The 26412-nt window shown below is 39.5% G+C and overlaps 1 protein-coding gene across 20 annotated transcripts in view; it reads right to left on the reverse strand.

Annotated features, from left to right (window-relative positions):
- Positions 1-26412, reverse strand: part of LOC132914767 (neurobeachin) — a 425174-nt gene that overhangs the window by 62931 nt on the left and 335831 nt on the right. For 10 of the 20 annotated variants that reach the window (XM_060974207.1, XM_060974212.1, XM_060974206.1 and 7 more), the window contains 10 exons: positions 25025-25396; positions 23549-23679; positions 22198-22311; positions 20974-21181; positions 20084-20431; positions 18785-18911; positions 18550-18658; positions 18262-18437; positions 17752-18026; positions 17440-17576 (listed from right to left, as the gene is read on the reverse strand). In XM_060974207.1, coding sequence (XP_060830190.1) covers positions 17440-17576; positions 17752-18026; positions 18262-18437; positions 18550-18658; positions 18785-18911; positions 20084-20431; positions 20974-21181; positions 22198-22311; positions 23549-23679; positions 25025-25396 — 1997 coding nt within the window. The remainder of the gene's footprint in view (positions 1-17439; positions 17577-17751; positions 18027-18261; positions 18438-18549; positions 18659-18784; positions 18912-20083; positions 20432-20973; positions 21182-22197; positions 22312-23548; positions 23680-25024; positions 25397-26412) is intronic. The other 10 variants (XM_060974163.1, XM_060974297.1, XM_060974198.1 and 7 more) reach the window with 6 other exon arrangements.

Here is a 26412-nt window from a genome sequence, read left to right on the forward strand (position 1 = left end):
CCAGGTTCAATGATACACAGATTGCGTTTTCCCAGATTTCTATCACAATGCAAGAAAAATGATCGTCGACTCATATTGTAATAGATGTAGGTTACTAGTATTTTTGCATTGCTTCCAAGAAACCCTATATATGAAGATAGATGTTTAAGTGAAAACCGAACGTACTGAAATAATATTTTAGAAAACACCTTCTCAGTGTGAAAGATTATGTTGATGACAAAAGTGGTATTTTTCACCCTTCTAAGTACGCATATTATCACCAACATAATTTGAATATCTACTTTAAATTATTGCCAACGACCTAGAAATCGTGAAATTGCTGTTCTAAACTATCGAGATAGCTCCTAAAGAAAACGCGATTATTCTTTTCCAACGTGCCGGCGGTTATATCCTCCGGTAGGGTATCCAAATCGGTAGCCACGGCAACAACGACCAAACTCACCGGTATCCGCTTGTCCTGCGCTTCTTTTGCTCGTGGCGTGTAACGAAAGTTCAAGGTCAGGGAATAAATCAATCGGTTAGCGAAGGGAACCGGTTAAATCGCGTTCCACGCGCAATGATACCTACCTCCCCCCGCCGCGATTAATAACCCCTCTGATAATTAATGACCGATCGCGGGACCGCTCTAAAACGAAGTATCACGTGACCGCGGTAGTGGTTGCGCGGTCGGATAGATCCACGACGATCGATCGTCCCCGCGACATGATCGATATAGAAGAATCCGCTTTTAAACGAATGCCGACCGATCATTCATCCTCGAAAGACAACGTGCCGCTGTTACAAACATCGAACGAAGGAAGAATCGCCGATTATACGACCGCGGCGCGGCACCGGTTCGCGTTGTAAAATAATCTTAAATATCGCCATTAATCACGAGGATATTTCCCGGATCGTACACGATGTTCCTTTTCTACACATTGTGACTCTGTGCATACGTATAGAAAAGGGAAGGTAACATGTAACTGCGAGGGAACTTACAATCTGGCAAAGGGATGTATGGAAGAGAGAAGAATCTAGACACGTTGGTCTTGGACATTCGTGCAAAGAAGAAAATCAAGTTTCCGTAATTCGATCGTTATGTAACGAGAATATCGATAAAAACGTTTCGAGACGTCCGGAGGAAGGGCCTGTGGTCCGAGCGGTGATAGTCCCAGAGATAGTCCGGTACGCGTTCAGCTTCGTTCAGCATTATGGTTGCGGCGTCTGAGACCGCGGGGGGCGCCGGCGCCGGCGCGTAAAATCTCTGCCTTATGAGACCCCTCTCGCCTCCCACCACCACCTGTCCCCAACCACTATATACCAGGCCCCACGCCGTTCGCCAAGGAATCTCCGCCACCTCTTCTTCTGCTTCTCTATCCCTTCATCTTTCTCTCTTCTTCCTTCAGCCTTTGCAGTATCGTTCGCCCTGTTCCGCTTCGAAATACCCCGTCTCTCTCGCGGCCTCCACCACGGGCTTTTGTTTTAAGAAGGCATCCCAAGGATCCCTCGGACGTGATAAATGGTACCCTTCCCAACGGGGCCTGATCGGTAACTTCACGTGCGACTATGCGGTGACACACCAGCCGCCGCGATTATTTGCCTCCAGAGAACCGGACAACTTGAACTGGCCGGACAGAGATCGATCTTCGAGATGACAAAAGGACTATGAAGTTCACGATTCTCTTGCACGAGATGCGACCCGTGAACTGTGATAGAGGTCTTCCTCTGTATTTTTGCGAGGTTATGATCGTTTTTTAATGGGACTTGAATTGTTGACACGCTTTTGGATTATGTTTCGAGCAACTGTTGCATTTAGTAGATTTGACGAAGTTTGTGAGTTAGATCTCGTGTATTAGGTTTCGTCTCCTATAATCAGTGTGTAAAATCATTCTGTTTTTATATATCTTGTCTTTTTGCTTATAACAAATTAGCTATAGATTTTAACATTCGTATAGTTCGTTGTACAAATACTATGAACTCCCAGCGTTCGTTATCTTTATAGATATAGGGGGGCAAATGTTCTCTTAATAATTCTCAATCTAAAAGACGATTTCAATTTCGCAATTTATTTTTTCCCTGATTCAAACACCAGTTTATTCTTTTTCTCCATATTTTACGCTTTTCAATTTGTTCTTCGTTGTAATTACGCTTCTGCTGGTTTCCTGTCAGTATACCATGATCGATTCTTCATAGCCCGATCGAATTCTGCAGCTGGTAACATCTGTTTCATTGGACCATTGAAAAAATCTACTGCAGTACTTATATCGCACGGGCTTTTTTCGAACAAACGGGATCGTTCTCTTCGATCCTCGCGACCGATTTCATGTTTGCGACTCTGCAACATCCTCCCAGGCCGACCGTTCGCTTGTCTCTACCGTATGTGAACGTCTACGTAGCCGTGTCCGTGCAAACAACCACGGCCCTGTGTGCGTTCTCGGGGAGGTATAATTGAATGTTTTGTATAATTAACCTGCGCCATAACTCAAGGTACGTCGCGCCTCCAGCCGCGGGCAGACCTTCCCCTTCCTCTTCAATGCACACGCACCTCCTTTCAAACGAGATATTTGTGTATTCACGGATTCGCTTATCTGCAACGCGCTATTACGAGAGGTTACTTCGCGGTGTGCCGTTAAAGGGAAAAATTGTATGGACACGGCTGTATAAAGATCGGATAATTGCTTGGGAAACTGTCCACCATGAATATTTATGTCGAAGAAAGTGATTGTTTATTAAAGCTTTTCTTCGAGTTAATTGTTTCTTATAGCCTCTTATTTCGATCGAAGGTAATGTATATTACTATTTGTGAGATAAATCGAAAAGATATTCACTTGTAGACATTGTATATGAAGATTATCTTTCGTATAGTTGCGGATGCGAATTTTTCTCATACGCTTCTCTTCTCCGAAATATCGCATCTATGCTTTATTTAACAAATTTATGATAGGAGAATATTTCGAATTTCCGGTAATGGAAACGCGAGGTAACAATAGATGTAGAATTTTACGTTTCAAAATTCTCTTGTTTGGGATTTCAATTTTAAGCCAAGAATCATTTGAGTGAAAAAATATAAAAGGTAGAAAAGCAAGCTCCAAAACGAATAAAGGAACTAAGCCGTATAGCGAAGGCTACTTTCAACAGCCTCCAGCTGTTAGATTTCAGGCTCCAACTACAGAGGACATAAGACATACAACGCAAACAGCAATCGAAGAGCGCAGACAAAAATTCGATCTCTCGACAGGGCTATACGTCTTTCGTCCAAGATCCTCCAGGCAGCATCACCTGATATTTACATGGAATAGCGTGGTTATCTTACCTACAGGATGAAAATGTAAACAGATCACGCGGGCGCTATCATGTAGCGAGCGAAATTGGAAGGGGCTCCACCTACCATCGACTTCAGAGCCTAACTAACAACCGGATAATAGTACCGACGAGACCTGGAAGGCTACCTCGTGTAACTGAGCGTCTTCGAAAAGCCCAACAAAACAACTTTGACCACCGGTTTACACAGTTCTGCACTAAACGACGCCGCTACAAATCCACCGCGTTTCAACCTTGTTACTTTGCCCTCCTATCCATCGAGCGATCTTTTAAAAACTTCCTTCCCGTCTAAGAAGGGTCTAAGAAGAACCGTATGTATACAGGGTATGGTTAGATAAATTACTCGTGCTTGTATATAATAAAGATTCGATTTCCATTGCAAATTATCAGCTTTAACGAGAATTAATTGAAAGGATATAGTCTCATGACCGTTATTCGCGATAAATTGAGGCTCGTTTAAGAGTAACTTACGCGACCACATATCCTCGTCCCTTTTACCTGGTCTCACGGATAATCGTGTAGCCTGACTACGTACTGTCGCAATAAAATACAAGGTAAATAGGCTAGCATAACGAACGTAATTAGACGAAACGAGCGTGTTCTCGAGGATCCGTGAAAATTGCGGATAATCGAGTCGCGACTGATTTGCCATAATTAACGTCATACGACCAAGCTCCAAGCAACACCTGTCACGAGCACCTAGCGCGGTTGTGTGATTACGAAACGCGTTTCATTATTCGTAGATTTTTTAAAAGCACACTTGGTATAAATGTTATTCAGAGGTTTATTAGACTACCTGATAATTACTCGCATCGTTGATAGCCTCGACTTTATTCTTTAAAATCGTTCGTCGTTCTATTTTAATCTTCACGATTTACAATTATTTTCCACTCTATTTTCTTATGTATTATTCCAGCTTAGAGTGGTTCTTCGCTATACCGCTTAGCACTACGTAATATTCTTTACTCTGTTTTATTTTATACCTACTCCTCTATTAGTTCAGATCGGCCCTCTACTCAGCCACATGGAATCGATCCACACTGACTTTTTAGCGTATGATTGAAATTTTACAGACTTTGGACAGAATTAAAAAACATCATGTCGTGCGTCGCAGATTCGTATGTCTCAAATCAACGACTGCTTGTCATCGAGTATCATACTCCACGTCCAACACATGTTCTCTTCGGGGCACAACGGAGTCCACACGCGATTCCGAGTCACCGCAGTTCTTGTTCGAATTTACGTAGCGTGGAACAGGGAAGCTTCGAGAAACAAACGACTGGAAGTGAACGAGACGAAATCACACGTTCTCCGCAAAATTTCCTATGCAACAGTGCATTCGAAAGTATGTATTCATTACGGAACGCCTAAGTGCCCATTTAAATAGCTATATTTCAGAGCGTAGCCGTAAGGCCAACAACCTGTCAAGAGATCATACCCTTGTCAAAATAATCGCTAAATTATGGGATGCGTACAGTTTTAACTACCAGCCCGCTTCCCCTGGCTCTTTCGCCGACATTCCCGTTTTCTGCCTATCCATTTGGCCCATCTTGTTTCTCTCGATACCTGCCAGCTTGCTTCGGTTCTGTGTCTTTCTCCCCCATTTCTTCCTTCTTTCTTTTTGGTAAAACAGCGTTCGGGTTACTGGTATGATGAAAATCGACACAGAGTTAATTATTCGACTCGCGAACAAAAATTGTATGGGACATTGGTTAGCTAACGTTATCGGGGCTCGCGATGATTAATGGGACAATAAAATTCACCTGAAAACATCGACCAACGACCAAGCGTATATAATTGTTATTTTATTCGTGTTTCTAAGATCCCGGAGAGGACGACACGTAAGCCATTAATTTTCATCAACCGGGACGACACGACGTTCCTGGCGCACCGAGGGTCACTGCCGAATTTCTTGAAAGCATCCGTGATAGATGAATAGATTGTGAAAAGGAAAAATATCCGACTATATATGACAATTCGCGATCGAATAAATTAATTCTTAGATGCATTTATTAGAGATAGTAAAACAATTTTGAAACTGTGAATTTGTGTGTCGTACAGATGTAGAAAAATAACTAACACGTTGACCGGTAGTGTGAGAAAACATGAGTATATTTCTAAACGACAACATTATGCGTTCAAAAGGTGATAATCCCCGAGTAAAGAGAAAGAGAAAGAGCACGAGTCGTAAAAGAAACGTTTCGTCTCGGTATTGACGTGATAGTGCGGTATTTTTGATCAGGCAATTACGTCGCCGTATGATTTTATATTTTGTAGAGGACAGATAACGTCTAGCAGGCAAAATAAAATCAATCTCGCGCGGTTGCTAAATTACAGGACACCGCGAGACCAGCGACTCGTAAAACCACTGAAAGATGCCCATTTTTCGGTGTACTTTGTTACTTTTAATTTCCTCCCGGTGACTGGACATTCCTGTTTGGCCACACGCCTTGAAAAACAGCGCTCGAATGGGTTGTATTCGCTGAACCGTGATTCACACTTAGAATTGTAAACGTTCTCGAGGTTTTATGGTGTTTGCACCGGTAGCAGGCGTAGACGCGTCTCGTTTCACGGATTTATCGATCCGATCCAAACGGCTAGATGCTCGTCACGCTCGATGGAACATCGACATTCGCGATTTCGTAGAAACATTAGATTGGCAGGAAATGGATTGCCAAGCAATAAAAAATTACTAATTGCTTACTTAAAATTGTTGAAAAAAAAAGTTATAGAGCTAAAATGTTGTATATGGGATGAGCCATCTAACTCGATTAGTACATTTATATTATACTGAAAAATGTTTACGATATTCTATGATAGCTTGAGACTTTCCAATTTTCTTTATCGTTCTTTTACGAGTTTCTTTACGATTTCCTTAGCAATTTTCTTTTTTACAAATTTCTTCGCAAATTTTGTTGTATTAATAAGTAGTATTACAAAAATCACTTTGCAAACTTTTTCACGAATTCTCTTTTAATCTGTTAAACTAGTGTCATCCTTTGAGCAGAAATTTCTAATCATTCTGATCATGGAATTGAAAATTGATACAGACAAATTAATTTTCGTCTTAATGCTGTGTTAGTTCTTGTGAAGTCGAAGTCCTGAAACAGAGGAATTAGTCCCGTGAAAAATTTCCCCTTGACCATCCTTTTTTTTTTGTAAATATCTGCGAATCTCTTCCCGATGGATGACGCACGCGAAAAGAAAATTACGTAGTTAACATTATGTCCACTTAGCGACGAGCCAACGAAAATACGCGTTCCTATACGCGTGACGATTCGCGCGCTCGTCCGTTCATTAATATTAATCGACCTCGTTGTCACGTGGCCGTTTCGCAATGCTTGAAAACGTGCCTCGACCGCCGCGTGTCTGCACGCAACCTACCGATGATTAATGACAGAAAAGGCGGGAAAGGTAGGCGCAGGTAGATTTTCCCTTATCTACTGGCGGCTGGTTTATTCGCTGTTTTAGAGCGTCGCAGCTGCGTCCGTTCGTTTTTCCATCGTTACGAGCACCAACCAGCGGGAATGCGCTCCTTAATGTCGAACACGGCTCGCCTCTAACCCTCCACCGTATAATCACGCGGATAAAAATAATTATACTGTGCATGCCCTACCGTTCAGGATCGTCTTGTTCGTTGAGACATTTATTGCTTACAATATTACCTTCGTTATAAATACGGAAAAGCGAATTTCTGTCCTGTGATTTTCTGATTGCTCCATCTTCCGTTGCCTTCGCCAGCGATTGGTTGGTAGCAATTTCATAACGTATTTATATTTCTGGATCTATTATCTTGTTTATGTTGTCTTCACAGGACAGGTTTAGATATGGTATTATCTCGTGATAGTTTATGTTAAATGTATCAAGTTGTATTAGAATATTTATAAGTACGTGTATTTTATACTGTGATCAGAGCAAGTAAATATTCTACAGCTAATATTCTTAGGCATATGTAATCCAGTCATGCGTGAGCTATACATTGTAGCACTTAGAGGTAAACTCAGGTGTGTTTCCTGTAATATCTTAACCACTATGTGCACCTTCTTATTATTCCTAGGCTTTCGTATTCTTAACACTTGCGGTCTGTTCATATGTCAATTTTCAAGCCCTGTATGCAATTCATACTGCGATTATGGCACTTAGAACGAACGGCGAAGTGGTAACAATATTAAAATATTTTGAATATAATAGAACAATAGAATATACTAATAATAGAATATATTATACCATTATTATTAGAATATACCATTGTGTAAAAATGAGTAGACATTCGTGCACTATACTTAAATCTCCGTAAAATATCGATCTCATGAATCATTTCCAAAAATAACAGACAACAAAAATAAATATTCTGCGCAATTTCGACCATCCTATACAAATCGCAAACATCTTTTGCCAAGAGACTGCGTTACAATTAGTCGAACAACCGGATCGGGTTCGATCGCGGATCCATATGGCACACGCAACCAGCGATACGCGCTGGTACCAGCTTGCCACGGATAATCACGGGGCTGAACAGCATCGATACTCGATGCAAGAGCGGGGTGACGCGAAAATAGACTGAACGTTCGATCCGTGGCCCCTTAAAAAGCATATAAAAATAGGGGTATAGGAAAGGGGGCAGCGAGAGGACCGGGGGGCATAATAAATATCGGGTAAGGACGAGATCGGGCGCTACTTACGCCGTCAGCGATAATGATGGGGTGTGTTCGGGCTGTTTGCTTAGCGAGCAGATTAGTGAATGAATCCACAGGTGGGCGCCATCCGTCACACTCTGAATCGGATCCAGCTTGGCCGGCTCCGCCTATTCACCGACTAGCATTCTTCCACACCAGGCTCGTCTCGAAAGGGTAACCAGGCGCCCCGTGATACACAAATTGCCAGCTCGTGGATTCGATTCAATCGACGCGAGTAGTCTCCGTCGTATCTTATTCCCACAAACGCCTACCTGCTCGCGCGAGATCGTGGACGTGGTGACAAGAAGATGAAGTTTTGTTATATTATAATTTTAAGCAGTGAATCGAGTGAGACGAATAAATATCGATACTTGTGATTTATGAGAAAGTCATTAGAAAAGTGGTATAGATATATTTTTTCTTTTTCTTTTTTTTTTTTTTTTTTTGTCAAAAAAGAATTAAATACGGAAAAAGATGTATGCTATTCGTATATATCTGAAAAATTTTGCTGAGTGTTTAAAAAAATACAGACTTCTCTATTAGAGTTTAACTTCATCGATAGATTTCTAAAATTAACTTGAACATTTCAAAGTGGGGTGAATCGGAGCAAAATGCGTCACTGGATTCGCACACATCTGCGCCTCGGAGCATCGACTTTACGCGGTGCACCGTGGATTCACGGTACACGGCTACACCCACAATCTTTCCGCCTACCTGCAGCTGCTGACAGCGCTGATGTGGCACGAGACAGTTGCCTATGATATCCATCATCGCTCCTTTCGAGGATAATCGTTAGTCACGCCTCTAATAGCCAACGAAGGATATCGTACGAACGAAAAAATCCTGTGCCATAGCCAGTTCCATCGAATGATCTCTCGGTTGTCAATGCTGTCAACGAGACAACTCACTTTCCATTCTCCTAACTTACGTATCTTTCTAACCGGTCTTGTCATTTTCTATATATTTTTCTTCTTTTTTTTTTAATAATTCCACACCTGGTTCATATATCGTTGAAAAGTATAGTGGACAAGCATAGTGATTGGTCGACTGAAATATAAACAAGCGGAGACTTGTTGCTTGGTAAAGAGTATACAATCTATTCTCTACGCGCTGAAGTAGAGAAGGCCCTCAAGGTAGCGATATGATGGAGTGCTAAGGAGATTGGCGGACCACCGGAGTAATGTCCGCGCTAATAGCAGTGATTACCCTGCCTTGTTGAGAATGAATCCGCCCGCTCTCCTTCTAGACTGCCTGTTGTTCAGGCTCAACCCTGTTTTGCCTTACGGTGCCCTACCCACGAATTGATGGATGTTTACCAAACTAACTGCCTGGTCGTCGTGTAGCCTGGTTGCTAGCCGTGAGCTACTATAACGTCGAATTCCATCAAAATCTTTGGCCTCGCGGATTAAAACGCGACGTTCACATGTCGTGCATGTATACGCATGTACGCATATCTACCAACCCTGATTTGTTATGTATCTGAGGTACTATCGTGTATGAATTTTCATTTCTAGTGTATAATACGATAACTGGATAATCGTTCAGGTAAAAATCGTAGAAATCGATGGTTTGATGAAGTTAAAAGTATGAAAGGTACAATAAATTGAAAAAGGTGAAGATATAAAAAAGAGAAAGAAAAGGTCAAGTGGAAAAGGTCGTGACCACTGAAGAAGAAGGGGCACATTACTCAATCGTTCTGAGTCACAATCGTTTAAAGCAAAGGCAGAATAATTAACTGTAACTACACTTCGTGATCCGCGATAATCATGGCACGATGCCATATGTTCATTGCCATTCAACATCGAACTCAACGAATAATCCTCTATTCACGATAAGTACTCCGATACTGATCGACACAATGCAAGCGTCGAATGAATGTGACTTAACTATTATTTATTAAACGAACGTAACTGATCTGCATCGATCGACAGATAATATATAATCGAACTAGCGGAACGAAACTTACGGTCGCGCTCATGATAGCCGTATATTTACTTTCGAACGAGTACGCGACTTTTTAAATCAGTCTGTATCGAGCACAGGATAATTATAGTTGCATTATTGCCAACGTCATTCACGATATATCACCAGGATTTCATGCATATGCATCGCCGCAGAGGGGCATAATCGCATAACATTAAATCGGCGCTCGTTCACAGTTACTTTCCCGCCTTCCTGCCATTTCTCTTCGACCTTTCCTCGCGTGGTGCACGCCCTCCGCGATCATTCTTTCCTACGTCTGTATTTCGTTTGCCCGCAAACCGTGCGCGTGTCCGACGTACGATGAACTCGCATCGGGATGCGATTATGAGATCGTTTCGCGTAATAGTTTCGTTAATTATTGCGTTTCGGGATATAGTATAATAGTATTCCAGTCAGCTAAGCTTCACCGTCTTACACATGCGGTATTGAAATTTGTACGAAACATTCGGTATATACTGCGAGACACCATTAGTCTCTAATATAATAACGGAAGGGGAGTAAGAAAATATCACGTTCTTTAGGTTCAGTAAGAAAAAATATAAAAAATGAAGAAATAATTCGAACAACTATGGTAAACTACAGTAACTCTTTCGCGTAAAACAAAATTAATTGTTTATTAAATGTGCAGATTGCTGTGTTTACGGATTGGAAAATAAGATAGCTTACGGCTGTTTTTAGTGGCAAATCGACCGCAAGTATGCTCGGTTGTTTGTGCATGCGTAAAAATTGTTTTTTCGTGGAACAAGGTTAATTGTTAATTGAAAATACGCATTGCGATATTTATCTTTTTAGATAGCCAATGTTTAACGAGCGTATTCTAACCAGTCACTATGATTATTCATTAATGCAAAACGTATACTATACTCGTACGACTTTTCTCAAATAAACAAGGTACTCCGATATCATATTCATTGATAGCATAAGAGGGATATCGTGATTGACAATTAGGAACCGGTTAATTAGTATTTTTCACAAGGATATTATACATGTTTCAAGTAACTTACAAGCATGTGTCAAATTTTTTCAATGTTTTATTCATTACTGTACTTTATTATCAGGAAGTTAGCCGGTTTGAATCTTAGAAGAATCGGTTTGCCCATTATTTACTTTATTAAGCTTTTACTGCGGAGAAGTAAGAGTTACTTAGATTAAATGAAAAATCATTTTACAACAACGATTGATAAAAATCTCCGCATTCATATATATTTAACGAACCTCCCAATATTTCATACAAATTTTCACCATAGATTTCTCCCAGTTATCAACAGTTCCAAACAACGATATTTCATATATTACATAAATCTCATGATCCAACCAACGATTAATTTCACTTCACAAAAGATTAGATATCCACAAAACCTCTCGAATCCCACATACTTCCCGACAATAAACGTCGACTGCCTGTTTTGTAGTAATTCGAACTCGCAACATCCTTCGACCATAAATTAAACGAATAATTAATATCCCCTAGCCACAGCATGGACACCTATAAAACCATTAACTTGCAGGATTCCTCAATCCTCGTCAAACCTCGCTGTTGCTCGCTACCACGAACCATCCGTCGATTTTTCCACGGACTGGCAACCGTACACCGCAATATTCCCTATCCATAAATCGAAAATCTTTACCGCAACATGATATATGACCAGCGTAGCTCGTCTTGCGTTCGCTGATAAACGATCCGATGGTTTCTTCGATTTTTCCCGATATTGTACTCCCGTTAATGGCATCTCACTTGGCAATGAGTGCGCGCCAACATACACCAACGGACCACCTGTCCGGTGGGTCTGTTTCCCTTCTTTCCCCTCCTGTTCCATTCTTCGCGTACCATGCAAGTATCCCGTTGGGATATTCGCAGCATGCGTTTGCAATAGCTATACCGTAGCCCTTGCGAGCTTTAGGCGCCACAACCACTCCGTTTCCATAAAAATGCGAGCTCCGACGAGTCACGATACCGCGAGCTTTAACATTTACTGCCGACTGAATCTTTGTTGCATATGCTATGTGCTAATACAAAATGGCTTTCAGACGAAAGCTATTTGTACGGCGCGAAATATTATTTGGATTACTATGGATTATTATGGAAACTTTTTTTCTCATTTTTATCGCCGTTAGACTGTATTTTTGAAAATTATTTGTTAATTATGCAACGGTGATCATTTTTCCATTAGAGAGATTTAACATTGAGCGTTCTTCCTCGAACCTAGGATTAAATTCGACCCTGAAATTTGTCTTTTCAGTCGTGACCGTTCCATTCTCTTAATTTGACACCTCTTTGAAAAGATTTCAATTTCATCTAACAGTAAATTACTGATCCTTTCCCTCCTGAATTTTTCATATGCATATCGTCGAAATCGGCTCGAATCCGGAACTTATGCACTGAATATGTTAAGACACGAGGGTACCGTCGCAATTCGATACCTCGTTGTACTTTCTAATGAAGGGTTTAAACATGCCTTGTTACGAAAACACGGCAATTTATATTCAAACAAGTGTTCTTTTATATTTTTTAGCAATTGTGAATTTCAACATTCGGAACATTCTTGGCTGTTTGTCCTCAATAAGATGCTTTTTGTATCTTTTGTATGGCGAAGTAAGTGTGAATCGTGGAAAATGGAATCCTGTTTAAAGGCACTTAGCTCGCATCGCGTTCCTTTCCGTGATTGCTTGCTCTTGTAACCCGTTCTCGGTACCTTTCAACGGTTTTAATGGTGAACATGTGCTGGAGTCGAAACGTTGAATCGCGTGTAAGATTGGACAGATGGAAATTTGTTGGTCATTTTCTTGGATGTTATGTAACGGAGTTGTGTATAAAGGAAGAAGTTAAATGGTGGATTGTAGAAACATTTATTTACTAGATTAGCGGTTAATGTATCCATCCGTTATGCAGACTGAATGGTGATGACAATCGAACGGTATATTTCTAAGCAGTCATGTGTGTGATGTTTCATGTTTGTCATACTTTTCTTCGTAACAACTTTTCGATTAGACTAGTCAGTAATATATTACACATTCACAATACTTGAAATCTTTAATTTATTAGTTAATTTGCATTAAGCAATTTCATTCTCGGGTAATTCTTCGAAGAGGATGAAACTCGGTTCACAGAAAAAATCAAAATAAAAATTATCAATTCGAAAAGAAATTCAGAATAAATATTTATATAAATAATTTCCTTTTACTCCCAAGCTTTCCGATCATCTGTATAATTTTATTTACGCTCTACGATTCTTGTGTCTTCTAGATTCTCGCCGCATATAAATGACCGCAGAGTATGAAGCAAGGACGAAGATTCTGTATGGGACGAGCGGATCTCGAGGGCAGGCTGGCGTAACGAGAGTACCGTGCGTGCTTGAAAGTACGGCAATTACCGAGCTGCCACTTTCCACAGAGCACGTAAGCCGTGCAACGTCGTGCAAATACAGTAAAGAGATGTAATAACTGTGTAAAGGCAGAATTTTAAACACCACGAGCTACTATTCGTATCCTTCAACGATTCTCTAAATTGCGATTCCACGGAATTCATGAAACCCACGTTCACTTTTGCGCACGATACTATTGCCTCCTACTTCGTTTGCCGTGAATCAAACTCCTCACCAGCGTAACCAAAATGTATATTAATTACCATACTAAACAACGATTCGAACCGATCGAAACGAAAAGAGATGCAAATGGAGAAAGGAAGAGAAACAATTAGAAAATCGCAAAAGATAAAACGAGCGGTAGGATCTACTCGGATCAATGGGGAGTTGGAGTGAACGAAAAGAAAGAGAGAGGGCGCGCAAAACTCAAAAGGGTTCAGGATGTAACGGTCCATTATTTGTTTTAGATATTAATGTTCCTCGTGGACGATCAATAATTTACATCGGACGTAATCGCACGGTGTGCATCCTCTATCTCTAGCGCAGAACCCGTTGAAAGAGAGTCCATGAACATAGGATGAAGGAAGATAGAGGTAACCGAAGAGAAAGGAGACCCGTGTAAACAATAAATCACGATAAATACGTTTGCCCGGGACCATTATAAAAGCTCGAGCTGGGAGAGGAGGAGAATCGGCGCGATCGGCGAACAAGGTGAGGCCAGTCAGCCGAAGCTGGTGAACCGAGAGTTCACCGATATGCAGTCCCTCCCTGGGGCCACTCCCGATGCAGCCTCTCTTCTACGTCCGCGCATTACGATCGCTTAAGTCTCGACTCGACTATCGAGTGATCCATCGCCTACGAATTCGACGAAGCCTCCCGCCTACCCTCGGGACATCCTCGACTAATGAGCGTGTCTCGATCGTGAACCACTAGCCTCTCTTTCTCCGCTCCTATCTCGGCCTTTTCACTCTTCCTTTGCTCTCCTTTCTTTTAGCTCTTCCTCTTTCCTTGTTCTTTCTTTTTCTTTTTCCTTTTGGTCTGTTTGGTTGGCTTGTTTTCTTCGTCTTTCGCTCGGTTCTTTACTCGTTCCAGTCATCCACGCTTCCAGGTGCGTTCAGCGTGTTTCTGTTTAAACAGGATTCCAATTAAGAGGCGGTACGAGCCCGTGCTCCTATTCACAGACTCGTCTGGTCGAGATATATAGGAGATGACAGGTGGACATGACAAAATCGTCGAGAAGAGTAGGAATTCTTGGTGACCCTGGAATCGGACCCCAGACGCGACACTTTCGTGTTTAACTTTTTTTGTGTCCAGTTTTCGAAAGATTGAAACTCAGCGACTAAAGTGATTTTTTCTTCCACGAATAGGTAGGAATATTGCGTTGCAATTTTGCTTTTTTCTTATTTATTATTTTATTCATTCTTTATAAAACGAGGATTATTATTGGTTCTAACGCGTGACATAATAATAAGTAGATAATTTTTTCACAGCGAATATATCTTTCCTTCGAAATCTTATTCATCCTTTTCTTTAAAAGGTATACCTTTCTATAAGACTTAATTTACTGATCGGTTTCCAACTCATTTCAAAACATAGAATACGATGAAGATGAGCAATGAAGATTTGCTCGACGAGTCTCTTTTCCTCTTTTCGCTCTCTCAAAATAAACATTACGCGATTCATCAAAATCACGTTATTCATGTTCAGTCGAATTATTGCATACAGATAAATTTCAAAGTTAGTATTACATAACTAAAAATTACAAAACGTTTCGACAATTTATATCATTCCTCTTTATCTACCAGTTATTCACCGATACTAAAACGAGTGTATAAGAATTCAATTAGGTACATCTCTGTATTGTAACACGGACAATCCTAACCCAGTTTGTTCCTCTCATCTATTTCCCAACCATCCATTAACCATACAAACGAACATCTTACACAAAGCAGAGCACAATATTTCTAGCCTCTCATTTACAAAACTCGAAGCTTTCAAGTCGCTTCTATAAATACCCAAGGTGGAATTCGATCGACGAGAGATACTTCTCGATCCATCGGTTCCCATTGGATCGCGAGGAGGATCGCGCAAACAGGATGTCTGCGGTAAACGTGCAATAGTTACTAGATAGGAGGGGAAGCGTGGTAGTTCCAGTGCATTCCTGAGAATCTGTATGCCCACCTATGCCACAGATGTGTGCTTAGTACGTGGTAGAGCGATGCAGAAAGCAAATAGAAAGAGAGAGAAAACGAGAGGAGAGCAGGCAAGGTAGATACCGGGCCCCGCGGGGGGCTCATAATTGCCGACCCTGAAGATCGGCCGACCCCATGGGGCCCTCCTCTGTTTGTTTTATTCCCTAGTTATACAAACGCGAGATCTACGACCGATATATGATAATCGGCCTCTAGTTCTCTCCAGGGTCCACAGTCTCTCGCTTCTCTTCTCGTTCCTCTTATCGCTCTAACTCCCTTTCTCTCTCCTTTTAATCTCCATTTTATTTACTTCCTTTTTCCCCGTCTTTTTTTATTCCGTTTTTCGTTCTCTTTTGATTTTCACTCGGTCGGATGACCACCGTCACGAGACGTGACTACATTATGCACACTGATAGACAGGGACACGTCCGAACCAATTCCAACTACGTTATTGTGGAAGCTTTCGCCACGTCTCATCATTTATGATTCGCATTTATTCAAATTCCTTGCTCCGACCTGTGATTAATACTGTTTGTCGCGAACCAACGTTGCCAGTGGTCTGCCTCGTCATTCTTCTCGGAGTCGAAGTTTATTTATAGTAAAATTCTTCTGAGAATTTCTGGAGTCGTAAACACGGTCGATAGCGTTTTTGGTAACTGCGTAGAAAATTTGAGTAGTTCGAATCTTTGGTAAATGGGATACCGTTTAATCAAAATGTTATTCATTGTTTTCAGATTTATTCTCTTATTCTCCATAATTAATTTTGATATGAACGTCAATCACGGATTTAAATTTCTTCATACATCATTCTGAGAATTTTTAATTTTACGGTTCTTGCGTTAAAAAATACGCAAATCATGCGACTAATATATTTGCATTTCCTTTTAAATTGTTATCGATTAAGACCGATTTATGCGTGTTATAATAAATCTTATTGAAATATTATGTAGCTCCAGTTATATTTCCTAGAATTTTCAATAAAAATTTCACGTATAAGTCTCTTCAAAATGTGAGGAAGTTTATCAGAAGAATCGTAATGAAGCGAGTTGCTTGCTCAATTACTAATTGACAACCTATGTTTCGATTTGTATATTTGCAAAATTTGTGCATAAATTTGTTGTAGAAAAATTTTCTCTGGCGAGTAAAGTGAGTCTCTGCGTGGCCCTAGATTTCAGAGCGCGAGGGAACGTTATCTGCATGGAGACCAGTAACCATATTTCAAAGAGATAGCTTCGCAAACGCAACAAGTTGCTCCAAATGCATGTAATAGACGGTATCTTAACGCGGACAAACTGACACAATGATTAATCATTAAGATTGTGTGTGACAAGTGATAAATGTAAGCAAGAGAACACAGTCGCAATATATAACGCGAATAGTGACAAACATAATGGCTGTTCGAATCTCAGATTTTCTGTCGTAATCCGAAAAACAACTGAGTGATTAGTCAGTGAATCAATTAGAATTCTTTTCGATCTCAAATATTTCCGTTTGTCTATTTATACATCAAAGAACCAACAAGAGTAGCAAATTACATAAACACTTATCCTTAAGAGGTATCGTGACGAAATTACTGAACGTTTCTGTAATTGATATTCCTACAACATGTTTCGTGTCATACAAAATGCTCATCTTAATTAGTATAAGTAAAATTTTCATTAAATAAATAAAGATTTTTTATTTTACTTTAATTTAGATAACGATATATAGTGATTTACATAATTTAACTTAACTTTTCCTAAACACAGAGTACGTCAGATCCAGGAAAAACAATTTTTTAGCATTTAATTCCACCTTGATTAAAAGAATTGTATCATTGCATATTATTCAAGTTTCATTATTTATGTACAAACATTAACTTTCCCTTTGTATCAGCGCATCCAATAATTTCAATGTCAATAGAAAAAGATTCATGTATGTACTTACCTCACTGTCAATCTTCTTGAACTCTGGGTCGTCCTCATCCACCTCGAAGTACAGTTCCGCGGACGTCACGGAGATAATACCAGGAGCCACGATACCAGGCGCGATCAATTTTCCTTTCGTGCTGATGTTCACCGGGCCTGACAGAACACAATCTCGTTGTAGCTCATATACATCCGCGCATGTATATGTATATACATAAACGAATACACATGTAATATAATTTAAACGATAGAACGTGTCACGTTTCGCTTACATATGCAAGCAAAGAAAATAAGAGAAAATAAAATGAAATGAAATGAAGGAAGATCTAACCTGTCAGATCGTTATCGAGGTCTCTGTCGTCCGACAACAGCTCACTGTCGTCCATCAGATCCGCCGACTGCAATTGCTGTTGATGTGCACGCGAGGCTGCGAGATGCGCGTGAAACTCTTCACGCGCTTGCAGAATCGCATCCTCGGGTGCACCGTGTTCGAGGGCCGCCTTCAGTGTAGCTTCGGGATGGCTCGAGCCTAGTGGATTGTGCACGAAACGCTTACGTCTACGTGCATCATCCTCCCAAGCATCTAGCTTCCAGTATTCGGCCAATCTGAATTTCAACAAGGTTTTTTTTAATATGTATATTTTAAATTTAATCTTTAAGTAATAGATGGAAGTTAAAGAAATTCAATGATAACAAAATGTATAATATAACAAAAAATTGAGCAAGTCAATCCTCCATATATTTATCTTCGATATTTATTTTATTTAACATAATTCTGTTTTATTTAATACAATTATCAACATCCTAACAACATTCCAAATAAAAAAATACAGCGACTCACTTTGCAGCCATTGGATCCATATATCCCCAAGCACCATGTTTGTTCGACAGGATATTACGGACCTTCTCCAACAATCTACTGGCAATAACATTGTCTCGTCTCCGTGCAGCCGTGATTAAGTGATCGCACATTCGTTCCTCTTCTCGTCGGTCGAGTAACGTTTGCGCGCATTGCGACTGAGCCAAAAATTTCAAAATCATTATCACAAAGTCTCATATATCAATGCAAAAAACAGTAATCGCAAATTACGTCGAGAAATATAATTAAGTATACGTAAAAAACAGATACCTCGAAGTCGGCATGCTTGAGCACGTCGTCCGCTCTCATACGATTCAGGATAAACTCAGCCTCGTTGGCCACTCGCACTATATGATCCTTCATCGCGTGAGACAGTAACCTGCATAGTATAAACGCAAACTTTTACGATTTGCGTTACGAGAAGCAGCGTAGTTCGAGCAGCGGTTTACTGCACGCACTATAACTCTGTCGTTCTAACGATCATCGTATAACGAGCCCTTCTTACCTTCCCTCGTTAATGAGCTCGATGAAAGCCAGGCCTGCGTGCTTCTGCAAGGAGTTCTGCCATTCTTGGGAACAAAGTAGCATCACCAATTCCACCACGGAATTGCTGTTTTTGAAGGTGGTCAGTCCTAACGTGGAACAGGAGGATCGAATCATTAAAAATGTCTCGTTTGGTCGTTCAGTCGAATGGTCGAGAAAACGATGGGATTATGGATGGGGAAAAAGAAGTCGCGGGGTTTGAAATTCAGTTGTAAAATACAGAGAAGAAGCAGCGGGACACGGATGGAAGAAAGAAATAGGAAAGGCATAGACGGCCGGGTGATTTATAAACGACCGGTGAACGTATCGCTTCTCGAGCTGTTGTTTAAAAATAAAAGTGCATCGATACGTGGCACGGCCGTCATCCGCGACGTTCCACGAATATAAAATCCCCGCGAAGTGCCATGGACTGCAGCCGCGTCACGTGAATACAAATGTTCAACGATTATCCCGGAATACGCGTTCCATCTTTCTAAGCGGAACCATAAACTGACTAATTTGAATACATTCGCTGCGATGAATCGACACAGATAAAACGAAAGGAATATACGAGCCTGGTGTTGATGCAAAGCGACTTAAGGATCCACTAGGTTGCATTTTCTTCTAGAATTTCCCGACTATGTTGCACGATAAAGTTCATTTAATGACCGTAAAAGTTTCCGTTCAAATAAGGAGACATATGTGTCACAGTTTATGGCCTAAGAAGAGAAGATCGTTACACGGGATTATCGCTTTAATTCTTCTTATGAATTGTAAATAAGTGTTTTTATGAAATAAGGATAACTTGCGTTACTCGAAGCTATGATCTACTTTTTTCTAATGCATTTTTCTTCAAAACATATATTATATAATATATAATACTATATATTGTCACATTTTTCTACGAACACATTAAGAACAGACATTTCTCAGATATTTCTTTTTGAATTTCATTTTCAAAAAGGTAAAGATTAAATTGACCAATTTTTACCACTGTCCATTAGTACTTTCCAAAAGAGAAGACACGCAATCCGTTCATAATGTGTTAAACGATACATGTACATATAAATAAACGTACAATCTTTACTCACGAAATAAAATTAAATGATAATTCGTACAAGATAATCTACATCGGATAACCGCTACCACATTTAAAACCAAAAGCTCAAACTATTTTACACAACCAAATTCTACAACAAAATTTAGTAGTATTAAAATAAAAACGTATTCGTACCAAGCAATACATACATATTAGTAGATTAGTCGATGAGATTGCACTTACGAGTCCTACCTTTGCCTTCCATCAGCAATTCTTGTCCGTGGGAGCCGACGAGAGTTTTCGAGAGGAAAGGGGCAAAGTCCACCATGATTTCCCGCAAAAGCGGGCAAACAGAACCCAGTGCCATTTCTAATTTTTGCGTTAGCGACGCCTCGCGCGATGGTGTTGGAACTGGAAGATGGTCGACCAGTCCCTTGATTGGTAACTCGTCCGGACGTGGCGACGCGGAAGTCATCACCAATCTATCCGATACGCGAACCACTGAGATTTCCCCGGAAGGTTTCTCGCCGCGTTCCGCGTTACTTAGCATCCCTTGCTCCAGAACGTTTCCTTCGCTATCTTGAATCTCACCTGTATCAGAAGGGAAGATCACAGTTCTCATTTTCCATCCCACATTTCCATTTCTAAGTTTTCTAAACTAACACGTTCGGTATCAGCAAACATCTCACGTGCAGGCGAAAAATAACGCACATTCGATATAGTAACGTTTTTGTACATAAACGCATTTTTCTTAATTTCCGAATTTCAATGTTTAATTTCAACGTATTTGGTTTAGAGGAATTCAGACAATATCGAGAATTTTAAATTGAAAAAGATTAAAAAACAGAAAGAAAAAGAAAAGGTAAAGGTACGAGGGCAGAATTTGTTTAAGCCGTAGAAAGGAAAAGAGTTGGCGATGGTATCGTCAGTTTGGAATTTGGAACCAAATCTTTTGAGAAAACTGCCGCCAGACAGGTAGTTTATAGATTCTTATCTTTGGTCTTAACAGTTGAAGTTTGTCTCAGAGTAGAATTTAGTTTAGGGATAATAGAGAAACGAAACAAAAGAATATAAAAGAATAAATGCATTGCCAATCTACTTCCTTTTCTCGTAACATCAAATGGATTTCTTACCGCGGGTATGCGCCATGTTGTGAATATTTCGCGGATCTTCCCTTTGATTCGTTATTGGGATCGTATCTCCGTCTTCGTTAAGATTTACATCGGTCCAAGCTTCCTCGGAGGAGTTGTGTTTGTTCTCATTATCTGTGGCAACCTCGGAAGGACTGGCATCCGCGGTAATATTGCTACGATGCATCGTTTCTTCGCTGGAGTCGTTGCTCTAAAAAGCGACGACATTAACATCTCGGTATGTTCACAAAATATACTCGTTATACATATGTTTATTAGGTACGTAGATTAAAGAAAATTGGAAAATATAGGATCGATCGGTTTTTAACACGATTGTGTGTATATTGAATTTCAAGAAAATTCTATTTGATCTCTAAAATATTGTTTTATATTGTTGACATGTTATATATAATTCGTTGAATGAATATTTCTCAAGATAGATACATCGTGAAAGAAGTGTATTTAACAACATTACTTTTAATCGAGACAATTTCAAACAACACTACGGCTACTTGGCTACTTGATACTGAATACTGTATTATTTCTAACGAAAGCGTAGCTTCCGCTGAACACACTATTTAATCATAAATACCTATGATATAATAACAAGTCTTAGAAACGTTTACTTGAGAAGAGAATCAAACGACATGTTCTGCTTACTGATTAAGTCTCGCGTGCTATGCATTTACTCGACGACATGCAGTTAATCGTAACAACACTAATACGCAGTCATCTAATATACGTGTAAACAAGGAATATAAAAGCTTCCTAGATTCTCAAGCCACGATACGGCGAACGTAATATCGTAATGGCTACGCTTGATTACGTCCATAAAACCGTACGTAACAAAAATACAGTTACGTATGGGAAGATTATATACGTGGATAAGCCACCGTACAGTAAGACGAATCGATTTTAGTCTCGTACTATTTTCTATCGTTAATTGCGTAGCCGTCAAACGGGCACTCGTTGTTGCTTTCATCTCTTCTTGCTTTCGATAGATGGAAAAAAAAGAAAAAGAAATAGAAATGCATCGGTTATGTAAAAAAGTCGAAATAGTTTTTCGAATCCCCTTTAAAAAAAAAAAAAAAAAAAAGAAGGAAGATCATGTCGAGACGATTGTTTAGCTTGTTTAGCTTGTTTCTTTGTCAGAGTACATCGATAAAGTTCCCTGTTTCATTTATGAGATTTTCTGTTCCGTGTCCGTACTCAAAGTCAAACTTTTACCTGGACATTTCGTGGCAGTGGTTCGGTAGGTCTTGTCGAAGAGCCAAGCGTTGGTTCTGACGAGGTGTAATCCTCGAGAATTGTCCGTGGCCGAGGTACACCACTGTGACCTCCCTTCAGAACCAGTAGTTAGTACGCATAGCAATGCAAGCAGAGGAAGTTAACGTTGAGAAAAATTAAAGAGTAAAAGTGTCGCATGCTCGAAATAATTACAGAGGTTGCACAGATACAAGATAGAGGTACAATATCCTCGGGGATAATCGAGGATTACATTTATACGTACACATTCGAATCGAGCTTCAAAGAAGGGCATGTTTCATAGTTTTATCGCAATCGTTGGAAATTTTAAATGTACTTTTGAACTTCACGTGCGAGAACGAAACTATGTGTGGAATTATCTGGTACAATTACTTTTGACTACGTAAGTGCGAAAGAACATCGTTAAATATCTCACTAAAGTAAACACTACGTGCTGGATGTAGCTCGAACTGTTACGTTTTTAGATCAGAGAATTACTTCGGGATCGATTAACGTATTCGCTACTCAGGGTATAATTGAACTACTTCTAAGGAGAACTTTCAGAATCGAAACTGTGATATATCGAAAGATCTGTTTATTAATTTTACAGTTTTGTTAAAGATCTATTGTTTGTTATCAGGCTATCAATACTCGGGATGCATGCAGATTGTTCATTGGATCAGAAATTTCAACAGAGACACGTAGAGATTTAAGTTAAGTCAAGTATCTACGGTAGAAGAATCGGAAAATGACAAGTCGAGTAAACGAAATGCAAAGCGCATCGCGTGGGCTGGAGAGTGCCAATTCCATCGTAACAGTAGATCGTGCGTGACAAGAAAGGTGCAAGAGAATCGTGTCGCCATCGAAATATCGAATGTCGTAAAAATCGTATCAAATATATATATATATATATCAAGATCAGGATTCCGAAACGACCATTACATCTTTTTAAGATTTTAATTCGGTGAAATACACAACGAAACATGACTGTATCTCATCAAAGGCATGCAATCTCAAGTAAGGTTGTCACAAATCATCTCGAGCATCGATGGTTTTATATATGTATACCGAGAGAGAATCAAAAAATCAGAAAACAAAAAAAAGTTTCGCTATTTTCGTATACTTTCACGTAGAAACAGCACTGAGGAGAGATTCACAAGATATTTTTCGCTTTTTACCTGGGAACAACGGATCAATTAATTCCGACGTATGCATCTTTCGTATGGGTAGATCTTTTACGTAGCACGTTTTTTAAACGAAGTACGGTAATAGTTGTACAGCAACATCTTATCGAATAGGTAAGGGGTAAGGAGGACATTTATTGGTCACTTACCTTCGTTGATGGAGGACCTGACGACGTAACGTCGTGATCTGCCAAGATCGACGAATTGTTCTCGTCGACGATTATCACCTCGTATTCACCGTCATCTTGAGAACCAGCTTGGCTCATTATACCTCCGCTTCCTGGAAACATATTTCACCATTGTGATGATCTGTACTTAGAAGTATCGGGATATTTCATCTTGCAAAGCAGGCCGACATGAACGATCATGCGATCGACGATTTTATTAATGATAAATATTGTCTTTGTATTGGTTAATAAATCTTTGATATTTCATTTTATCATATTTTATATCTTTGGATTATTGACGTCGATCGCATTGTAGGGAGAGGAGATGCATTATAGTGCATGAACTCAAAAGGGAAAGGAAAATACGAAGCGTAATTAGAAACGTAATCAAAGCATTCAAACTTGTTCAACAATTTGAAGAAGAAGGAAGTAGTTGCTAGAATAATGAAATTTTATTCGATTACTTTCCTTTTTCTTCAAAGCGTATTTTCAAATGAAATAACGTTTGATAATTGTAATAAACGCAAGAAAATTATTGCCAATGTTTTAAATACGTAAAAATAGTGCACGCGTCGACGCTTTCTAGAAATTCTTTTCATCATAGTAGAAATTATAGTAATATTCTCGTAAAATATCGTTTTAGTTTATGCACGTTTGTCAAATTTCCAGCCGGCAAAATAATCTGAAACGTGCAACTGTCATTGGTGAAGAAACTTAACGGTAACTATCATTTATTCGTGAGTTAACTTTTATATGTTAGCAAGAAGAATAGTCTTGCGTTAGATCAGAATAGTGGATGCGTTTAATGGAATCAACATCACGCAAACTTGCATTGTGAGTTGCAATCCGCAACATGCAAACTTTTCGATTGCTCGCAAATCGCAAGTGGTGCAGTTTTCATTCGCAGCTTGTGCTCCAAGCTTTCAAACCACATTAGAGAATCAACGTATAACGCATCATATAATTGCAACGTCTGCAAACGAAATTATCCAGAAGTTCAATCCAACTTTACTTTCCTGTCGCAAAACAATAGGAAAAACAAATATGGCAGCTGAAATTAATTTATAAAATAGTTCTCTAGAATCAAATATTTTTTCGTTACCAAACAAAAGACTCGTCAAATAATAAGAATCAGAACGATGCTTATGCGTGTGTAAGTACGTGCATGTGTATGCCCATGTGTAAAAGTCAAACCTCAGGTTGGCTCAAATTGGATAGTGAACGGCAAACATGCAGACAAAAATATCGATGATATCGATAAAACAAAGTAGGAAGAATAATCGAAGAATATACGAAAATATAAAAGAATACGTAATTGAAGGAAGGCATGATAAAAGAAAATTAGTGTCGATAATTCGTTCGTTGGCCAGTAGTAGACGGTAAGAAAAATATCGAGCAGGCGATAAAGAAACAAACTCGAGCATTCCGTGGAACACAACGTTCGGGCAATCGAGTTACCTTGCAGACCAACACCGGAGTTTCTATGACAGAGATTTCGGGGCTGATCGATATGCTTTTGAAGCGTATGATGGTGATTGTTGTTATTATGATGATGGTAATGATGATGCCGATGATAGTTATGGTTATTCGGATGATGGTTGTAATGATTACTGTGGTGATTCGGGAGATAATAGTTGGAGGGGGGCTGGCGATTAGAGTGCCTGGCAGCCGGTAGCGGGTGCTGGTGGTGGTGCTGGTTCATGTGGTGGTTGGCATTGGCATTGACATTCGCATTGGCGTTAGGGTGAGATCCCGGGAGGAACTGTGGGTACACGTGGTGAGACCACTGTGGAAACAGGGGCCGCCCTCCTCCACCACCATTCCCATCTGCTGAGGAACCACATTTACCACATTACCACGATTCGAGACCATATGCCCTCCGTGTTTCTGTCATGCGTTTGATCTTTTTAGTTATCTGAACGTGTCACTATTCCTTAGTCCTTTTACTGGGTTTCTCTCTGTTTCTTAAAAAAGCGTGTAATTTTTCCAAATTGCCCTAGCGTCTTCTATGTTGGGAGATAGATAGTAATATTTCATATCTAAATAGGATCATAATTAATTGGGATTTTCTTTAATTTTTTTTAATAATTTGTTTACAATGTATGTCTTCTTATTTTAGTAGTCGAAGCGTTATCTATATCAATACTTTCTAAAACGGATATTATCTATAATATATATCTAAGATAAATTCCACAGGTGTAAAATTAAGACTGATATGTAGTTCATTTGTATTGTTCACAATTACTATTATTTTTCTTATTCAACTGAATATATCATATTAAGGATAATTTTTACTGTCACAGAGACTTTTCAATTATTATAAAAACAAGATTCTCACTGTTGTAATTTTCATCGATCATTTTCAAATACAGATATTTAAAATCTCGCTTAAAATTTTTAATTCAAATTTATGCACGAGATAATAATACAGAGTGAAACTCAGCAAAGAATACAACGTGAAACTTTGCAGTTTTTTCAAAGAACAATTAAATTACTGAATTATATAAGGAAGTGTAAGATACTAACTTTAGGAGCATCGCATAGTTTAAATATAACATATATTATCGAAGTAGCACATTTAAATGATATATGTCGTCAAACATCCAATTGTTTTTAAAGAAACATTCAACACACGTAGTTGATGTATGATACCTTGTTTCATTATCATTTATGGTCAACATCTTTTGAATTTGTTTTACACAAATAAATTGTTTGTTTTATAATATAAAATAATAGCGACATTTAAACAATATATATATCTAAACCGAACAGAAAGAGTGCTAATGCATTCGACAAACATCAAAACTCTCACTGTCAGATACATAGAAAAATAATTCATACAGTGC

This window comes from Bombus pascuorum, chromosome 1 (assembly GCF_905332965.1).
Source record: "Bombus pascuorum chromosome 1, iyBomPasc1.1, whole genome shotgun sequence".
Lineage (NCBI taxonomy): Eukaryota > Metazoa > Arthropoda > Insecta > Hymenoptera > Apidae > Bombus > Bombus pascuorum.